The following is a 9,612-nucleotide window of genomic DNA, read 5'->3' as shown; positions in this document are numbered from 1 at the left end:
TGTACCTTTCAAATGTATATAATAAACTTTGAGTTTTTCAATTAGTGAATTGTTTATTTCAAAACGTCTGTTACTTTCTGGACAGCTCTCATATTTGCATGACCATGTAGGATTTTTATGTATATTTTTATTACCATATTTACAATTTTTAATATTTATATTGTTGATTGTACTGTTATGTTATATTTGACATATGAAAGAAAAAAAGTGTGGGTTAAGTGACAAAATTATATTTAGATAAATACAGGAGAAGTGGTGAATAATAATAATTAAAAAAGATATGAAGGAAATAGTACATAACCAATAACAAAAAAAATATATTCACAAAATTTAATTATATATGTATTTGTGTTCCAGCATTTTTATTAATGTTTATTTCGAGACCAAGTTTCGGACATTATCATCACAAATCGGGAAACAAGACAAACGGGAACATGTACATTGTTTTATAAATGTACATATTATTTGTTAAGGGGTTAAGAAAAAAATTTTTTTTTACAAGATCTAAGTATGTTGTGTATGAAGCAGCCCTAGAACAACGCTCGATTAGTCCGTGATTTAATGGATTTAGTTGATCAGAAGATGGTAAGAACTGACCTCAGGAGTAGACTTGGCGCAGTGGTCCACACTCTTGTCCCAGAAGGCCTCAGGTCTCAAGATGAGGCAGGCTACGTTCTCGTCCCCAATTACAGCACTGAGGATACGACCAGCCCTCCGTCCTCCCGGGTGACCATCGACCACCAGCCGAATACCGCTCCTTCTTGTCTCTTCACTGAAATATTATTTTGATTAATATCATTATTTAAAATTAAATATATATATTCTATTTAATATAGAAGTAAATGAAATGCAGCATTTTGCGTGTCAGAGATGATATTTGATCTTTCAGACTCGTATATCGACAATTGTGCTTGTTGACAAACCAAATGTACAGTCAGCTAAACCACTTGATTTCGCATATTGAAGATTTGCTAGTTCCGATATTCACAGCAATGAGCCGAATCATTAGACAAGATTAATTGTTTTAAGTATATCTATAAAACATCCATGGAAATTTATGTAAAAATTTAATGCGGCGGGCATCTTTGACGGACCATAAATCTGTAATCTCTCCAACAATGATTTTACAAAACTGTATGACTCAAACTGAATTTGAAGAGCGGAGAAGCATTGTACCAGACGTCAAACATTTTTTTTGGGTATTTATAGGTAGTCATATATTGTAATTTAAAGTAAATATGGAATATAGGATTTTATTATAATATTATATAATAAAATAGATTTTATATAATACAATGTGAGTGAATTTAAATTTATTAAATAAAATCGAAAGGAGGGTTGAGGTTGAGTTCCCTCTTGTTTGCGCCATTTGAAGTTGAATTTTAAAATTATTTACAAAAAGAATTTATAATTAAAAGCTAAAATTGTAAGTTTATTTTTGCTCAGTAGAAACTAAATAGTGAATAACATGACCAAGAAAATAAAGAAGAAAGTATAAGGAAGAAAAACAAAGAACTAGTGATGGACCCAATGTATCATCGAGCAGTGTCTCTATAATTCGTTGTCTGAGAAACTGAATCTCTACTCCTCAAGGCCAAAAGATATATTATACTTAGTTGTTCCTTCGAGAGGAACGGTCGAGCATTGAAGTCTGAAATTGAAAAGTTTGTGTATGATGTATTTCTGAAGGGCGAAATGTTTTTCATTGAGTTTACACACTGGAACTAGGACAGGAAGGACGGGTTAACTATGGGTTACCAACATATTTAGAAATTCGTTCCATAGGACAATGTGTTAACGGTATATGTTCTCGCCAAGTTCAATGATTAATTTTTAAATAGTATCAGTATTTAATTTAATTACATGTATTTTTATTTGTATTATTTTATCTAGAAGTTTATTTAATTTTTAGTAGAAAAATATCTATTTCTATTTTGTGTTATAATATTTAAATGCAAGAATGACTCCGTCAGCGGGAGTTATTTTGTTGGCATCAACTAGCAACAGGTCAACAATCAAACAGTTTCAATCGTTGTAAACTTCCAACACATTACAAAAGACTGTAATAAGGCCATTCTAAACATATGGAGTTGAGCTTTGGGGCTCCACTAAACCTTCGAATTCCTCTCCTATTCAATCCTTACAATCCAAAATCCTTCGTAAAATCTCCAATGCTCCTTACTTTGTCACAAATAATATCATACATAAAGACCTTAATGTTCTCTATGTAACCGATCTAGCCCGAACCAGATATCACTCCTTCCATTATAAACTCCCTAACCACTCAAACCCCCTAGTTTCTGACCTTGCATCCTCTTCCATTCCTAAAAATCCTCCGAGGCGCCTGAAAAGAAGATGGCCACGAGACCAGCTAATGTGAAATGTCACTTAGTGCTACTAATGGGTAGTTGCTCTACACGCCTGTAACACTCCATTTAAACTAAGACCATAATTACTGAATGCTTATGTAATATAAAGTTGTCAATTTCAATAAAGTTAAAAAAAAAAACAGTTTTAATCAGGTGTCTAATCGCCATTAGTCGTTCATCTATTTCATTTACCAGACCTTGTCTGCGTGCGTTATATGGTGTTTATACATTTTTTGTTTTATTTCTGATTAATAGTAATAAAACGATCGATGAGTCCCATGATGGTGGTAATTAATTTCTTATCAAACAGTTTGTAATTAACGTTGATACAATAATTGAGCCATTATAGACTATAAGTGGGCCCACTAATTTTTGACCATTTTTGAAAGTTTCTACAACTTCGTGATAATAGTTCTCCACTACTGTTATATCAAGAAATATCTCGTCTCACCTGTCAGAGTCGCAAAAACTCAGTATTTTATTTATTTTATAAAGTTATTGATTTTGTGAAACGTTTTGTTTCTTTTTATTATTCAGCTTACTCGTTTGATTTTATCTTAAAAGGCCTTTTTATTTCAATTTCAATTCTTCAATTTATTTCTAAATAGATTATTTTGATTATATGTTAATACTCCTATTGTTAACTTCACCCAAATAATTGTTCATATCCGGACCACTTTATTTTTTTTTCTTTGAAGCTTCCTTCTAAACGACTATGTCGTATATGCACTATGCTTTTACGGATAAAATGTGCAACACAGAAATTTAAATAAAAACATACAGTAGGGACGATCAAGAATTTATAAACAAAAGCTAATCTGATTTATTGTTTGGGTGAAAACCATTATTTTTTTTTAAATTGTGTGTTTTTATTGTCTAATTTTAAGAGGCTAAATGGTTACCAACCTTCGATGTCCAAAGTCTGAATAAATTGACTAAGGAAGAGGATAAATCTAGACACTAGTACTGTCTTAACCACATGGGCCCAGGACCACGCGATCTATATTATAGCTTATAAATATTTAACTTTTTTTTTTGTCAACTTTAAACAAACTTGCATTAATTAAAATAATAATTTATACTTGCATTTTATTTATTTCTGTTGATAATCAAAAAATAAAGTCTTAAATCTGGAGTTCCCATATTTAGTTAAAGTTAAAGCCAGTCCTGCTAGACGCCACAAAATTGTTTCGTGCCAGTTTTCACTTTAAATATGAGCCTAAACCGGTTTGATAATTATAGAAGACACCTTTAAATTATGTTCACTTTTTTTTAATGCACAACTTGCAAGTTTTTAGAATTAGTTGCATCAAGTTTATGAGGTGATACATTTATATTTAGTTCAAAATTCCAAAATGGCTGAAATTTTGAAAATTTAAGAACTATAGCATTGGTGAGTTTTTAATTTTTAATACATTTCTTTTTTCTTTCTAGCACGGTCAGGTCACTTTATTAACTCGTAATAGATTGTATGCAAACCGTAACAGGCCAGTATTATTTTTGTTTCGGAGAAATGAATCATTTCCTCACAAATCAAGATGAAATACCGCAGACAAGAAATGGGCAAAACAACTTTTCACTCATACAATAAACATGAAGACGTGTTATAAGTATTTCGTTTTGGAAAGCTTTTATTCAGAACATGCGCCCTCTCCCTATAGTTTATAGGGTAGCAGGATTCGAGAATAGACCAGCAGGCGGCATATAAGTTGGCATAGTATATCTGGGTGTCACCTTTGATAGGCACCTGACGCTGGCTCGCCACTGCAATGAGATCAAGCGGGTTAGGACCAAGTCTTCCAGGCTTAATTGACCGGTTAAACCTAACTACATCTTTCTCCCCGCCTCGAATTAATGATTTACAAGAGTGTACTCAAGCCAACCCTACTCTGCTGTTGAACAATATAACACCTATAACAGCCAAGAAGCTCCAGCAGCTTCAGAGCTCAGACGTATCGTGAGACATACTTCATTTTATTGAGCAAAGACACACGACACTCGAACTACCGACTGTAACAGAATTTATCTCGATGATGCATATCAAATTTTTTGATAGCCTCCAGTACTGCACTCACCCCTTTGAGTTTTTCCTAATTGATTAGATAAACTCGTAATGGCGCATGTATTAACTGTTGATTTTGAATAGAAAACACAATCATCGATTTTGCAGATTTGCAATAGGAATCGACTTCCCCAACTTGTGGAATCATTCCAGGCTAAAAGCTATTCTTGGGAAATATTATAGGAAGTATAATTTATGGGCTTTCACTCTCACTCTATTTATTCTCTATATATTATTCCACATTTAGAAGACAGGTTTCAAGAAATTTCACTCTGAAAACCGCAGATAATCGGTAAACAACTTTCTTTTCCCTATCAGTTATACGATAATATCGATAATTATAGTAGGGTATTATGAAGAAATACATTCACTTTCCAACGTAGATAACAGTAAGCTCAGCATATTCTGTTAGCTTGTCAAAAACTAATCTACTCTGACGGAATTCTCACACAAAATGTATTAGACCTAATAATTTTATATTGTGACTTATTATAAAAAATTAAATAATTTGATTACTCACAAAATAGTTTTAAAATAGTTAAAAATCTATACGCACCTACTATCGAAAAAGTTAAAAATTAGAATTTGCAAAACTATTATCCTTCCCACTGTTCTTTATGAATGCGCCTTTATGACATGGCTTCTTACGCTAAGGGATGAACAGCCCCTAAGTTTTTCGAAAATAAAGTACTAATAGGATTAATTAAAGGGAGAATTTAGAAGACCACCCAACACTAAATTCAGGGGCCTACACCCGGTAAATATAATTTCAGTTATATCATTGCGGCGTATAAGATGGGCGTGTAATGTTGTAGGGCTTAGTAACGAGCTGATCACTAAAATGTTAATAAACAATGAAACAACGGGTAAACGTCCAAGGGTTAGACCGAAACGTAGATGTAAGGATTGCGTTAAAACTGATTTAGTAGAGTTGGGTTTGGGGGGGCTGGAGAAATGTATGCAGGTATCGGCATTAAACCTTTGGGTTCGTTAGGCCTTCAATATTATTATTAAAAACGTATACATGTATGTTTCCTGAGAAATTGAACACTAGAAATGACTCATTCATCATGACATGATGCCAAAATCGATTGAAACTTTTAATTATCTTCGATGATGAAATATAACAACCTAATTCTAATCATATTTCACTAAATAATGTGATAACTAATTACGAATCAATTTGTTTGAAAAAACTATTTGATGTTTAAAAATAAGTTTCTCAAAAAAGTTTTGAACATGAAGAATTCTATTCAGGCTCAATTTCAAGCTTGTCAAATGTACCATAAAGTAGTTTATAATGATTATTTTCCTAGGGATAGTGATATTCACAATCGAAAGGAAAGGAAAGGAAATCGTTTACAATTGATAATTTATAGTGTGGTCTTATCATGTTTCACATATATAATGCTTAATTTATATAATTAACATATATAAATCTATAATTTTCAAGCTGTTCAGTACAATACCTCTATGCACTGTTGGCAAAAGTAAACTGAAGCATCCAAATTTGTTTAAAATTTTACTAAATATTCTTTTTAGTATTTTGAAAATAATATATTTACAGTTCAACCTCTATCCATCCAACTTGAAGATTAATGAAAAAATTCACTATATTCTTTGAAATAATCAAATTTTTTGTATCAAAAGAGTATTTTGAGGGACAATAAAGTTTGTGTATGTGTGTATTTATATATAAATGTATACACACACACATAAACTTTAAACATTAAATCACTGATTTATTTAGACTATATAATTTCTTTTATTTTTTTCATATTTATAAAATATTTTGTAGTAAAAATCATAGGACCCTAAAAAAAAAGCCTTCGGATCATCGGAAATATATACAAAACACTTACACAAGGACTACCAATTCTTTGTAAAATTATCGAAATTATTCACTCAGGGAACGAAAGTTAAAGTAACTGAGGAATTAATGCTTAGTAAGCGATTCAAAAAGTTGATTTCTACAGGGAAAAACATCCAATTGGAATTTTATTCTGAAATATCCTTACTTAAATATTGTCACTCCACTAACGCCTGTTGAACAGATTCAATACTTAGGACTCCATCTTGACAAGAGACTTACTTGGAATCCACACACAAGACTGAAACGACAAGAAACTGCTCGTAGATTCCGATTGCTACAACACTTACTTGACAAACGCTCTAAACTTCCCATTCACTACAAAAAATTAGTATACACTACGATTATCAGACCAATTTGGACATATGGAATTGAGCTCTGGGGCTCCACCAAACCATCAAATTCTTCCCGCATCCAATCGTTACAATCCAAAATCCTACGTAAAATCCTTGATGCTCCTTATTACGTAACAAATAAACTCATTCACAAAGACCTTAACATCTCATCCGTTGCAAAATTGGCCCAAAACAGATATGCGTCTTTTCATTCCAAACTCCTTAACCATCCTAACCCATTAATTCTTAATCTTTCATCCTTAACAATCTCTGATAATCCTCCGAGGCGTCTGAAAAGAAGATGGCCACGGGACCTTCTAATTTAAATTAATGTTTGAAGTACCACCAATGGTTGGTTTCTTCCCAAGATTTTCAAGTGTATATGAAACATACAACATATTTACTTATTCTATTATTTTGTACAGTTGTAAATTACATTAAATAAATAAATAAAAAAAATATTGTCACTAATTTAAGTTGGTACGGTTAGTAATTACAAAAAATAATCAAAAATTAACTTTAACGTGATATGTTAAATATAATAATAATAATAATCGTGCATTAACTAATAAGCTAAATAGGATACTAACAGACCCGGAGCGACGAAGTGGGACGGAGGAGTTGTCCCCATCGATTCTGCCCAGAGACTGGAAAGAAAGTGTGTTAGCGCTCACTTTCTGGCGCCAATGAGGTTGACAAAGTCAACTTTTTTCTTCTTTTTACAAATGCTGCGGTCGTTTTACATCAAAAATTTCATAATACCATGTTTGCAACCAGCAATAAGATTTGCTAATGTATTATTTTTATATGTTCAAATTCTACTTGTTAGGCCTACCCGAAAAGCTTTGATCTTCCGAAAAATTACAGATAGTTTAAACTGCAAATATAAAATATTCGTTGAAGACCATTTAATAGCCATTAAAATTCAAATTCACAGTAGTAAGCCATAAAAATAAAATCTTAGCTTGTTCATACATCAGTAAAACCTAGCAGTAGTAAATCTGTAGCCCGTTATACCAGACGAGAGAAACGTAAAAATTAATCTTAAAAGCGGGTGTTGAGTGCCATTCTCTCTTTGAAGAGGCTGCTTTTTGCACTAAATATTTCGAGAATTGTTCAAAGAAATAATGAGACCCATCTTTAAGGAAAAAAATAAATAATGTCTAATATAGTACATTGGTTTCTGCTACAGAGAAGACTCAATGCACCACTGGTGAAATCTAGAATAAAAATCTAGTATAAAACATAATTTAAATTATGTGGTTAAAAAAATTGTTTAAACTATATGCGTATAAATGACATAACTTCACAATGGAAAAAGATAAAATTGATAAATATTGATTACAAGAATTTTTATTGTATACATATAACATAGATAAACATTGTTGATAAGATTAAATTATTTGTAATAATTTTAGAATACAATGAGTTTGAGTATGAGGCGAATCTTGAAACATTCTACAATTACAAAATATAGAATAGTAATATATTCTAATTGGAGGTTTCCTTTACCTTTGCATTTTTAAAAAGTAATTAAGCAACTGCTTAGTAAAGAAAATTCAGAAAAAATTTAATTTATAAAAAAAATCGATTTATTTTTTTTACAATAACGTTTCAAACTATTCAAACTAAAGGAAAACATAGGCTTATTTTGAGTGTTCTGCATAGACACTATTTTTTTATTAGCTATTATTCTATTATTAGTTATTATTATAATGAATAATAATGAGCAACGTTCCTGATTAGAACGAACTTTTGTCAAACATAAGCTAATCGCACTCGTCGTATTTTAGGGACTCAAAAATTGTTAATTTTTTCCTAGGTATACTTTCTAGTATACCTTCTTCTTTTTGTTCTTGATAGACCTGTAATTTTAACGAAACGTGAACGATGTTAACATATACAAAATAACTTTAACTTTCCATGTTAACGAAGTTACTAAGTCAACTTATGGATTTGGGTTTAGAGACAGGTTAAGAAGTTGAAATACAGACTGGGACAGGTATCAGGGACACCCCGTTATGAGGGTGCGGCCTGCCCATGGTTCAGCAGTCCTATTTATCTCTTTTCATTCTGCGTTGATGCTCCTTTATCATTTGAAAGGTTAATGATAAAATAGTAAAATGCTATATATCCCGCTATATGTTTTTGATGCTATATTTTTAGATATTTTTTTGGCGAAAAGCTTTATAGTTAACTATCAAATTTTGTTTTCAAAACAAGCGAATTGTATGCGGTAGCCTCGAAAACTATAGGAGATAGCGACAAAGTGAATAAAATCAATCTCGTGGCCCATTGTGTAAACTTTAATAATATAAGATAACCTTAACGCCAGAACGAATATTTTCGAAATTTTTGCCAAAAATCGATATAAGGAAACTTCTAGGCAGCTTCCATTCTCCGAAACTACTAGGAGTAAGGTCTGTTAGTATTTTTACCTCCTAAATAATTTTTTTTAAGCACACATTGAAGAGACAAACTACCTCACTGACATAAGTAGAACACTGTTGTGGAACATTTTAAAAACGGTTATTTGTGTGATACAAAACTTAGAATCTATTAAGGCCAAGTAAATATGTAGATATTTTCTTTTTGATTGAAGATGTTAATTTAACTCATAAAAAAACACCTACCTTACGTGATGCACTTTACTTCCATGACTTGTAATAAATAATTTTACTTTAACATATATTCTAAAACATATATATTTGTAACTAAAATATGTACTAAGAAAAAGACTAGAAGATTTATTAAATTTTAAACATTTAAATAAATGTAAATAATACTATTTTAGTAAGGTTGTGTTATTGAAACGCTACTTAGATGATTGAAATATAAAAAAAAACTTAATTTGCAGATAACCTTAGAATAAAAATTTGAGAAATATTTTATTAATTAGAGTTAAATTTTTATTTCAATTTATCTCTTATCTAGTGATATAAATCGTGAGGAATGTTATAAAAAAATATATGCTAA

At 31.2% G+C, this 9,612-nt stretch overlaps 1 protein-coding gene across 4 annotated transcripts in view; it reads right to left on the bottom strand.

The window, feature by feature from the left end:
* LOC106678806 (uncharacterized) overlaps positions 1-9,612 on the bottom strand; it is a 286,482-nt gene that overhangs the window by 241,353 nt on the left and 35,517 nt on the right. For 3 of the 4 annotated variants that reach the window (XM_067049279.1, XM_067049281.1, XM_067049285.1), the window contains exon 3: positions 598-772. In XM_067049279.1, coding sequence (XP_066905380.1) covers positions 598-772 — 175 coding nt within the window. Of the gene's footprint in view, positions 1-597; positions 773-7,226; positions 7,271-9,612 lie in introns of those variants that run through there. The other variant, XM_014417565.2, reaches the window with a different exon arrangement.

The sequence above is a fragment of the Halyomorpha halys genome, unplaced genomic scaffold, assembly GCF_000696795.3.
Source record: "Halyomorpha halys isolate HHAL.00 unplaced genomic scaffold, Hhal_1.1 Scaffold161.1, whole genome shotgun sequence".
NCBI lineage: Eukaryota > Metazoa > Arthropoda > Insecta > Hemiptera > Pentatomidae > Halyomorpha > Halyomorpha halys.
The sequence above is the reverse complement of the archived record's forward strand: the minus strand, read 5'-3'. Positions and strand labels throughout refer to the sequence as shown.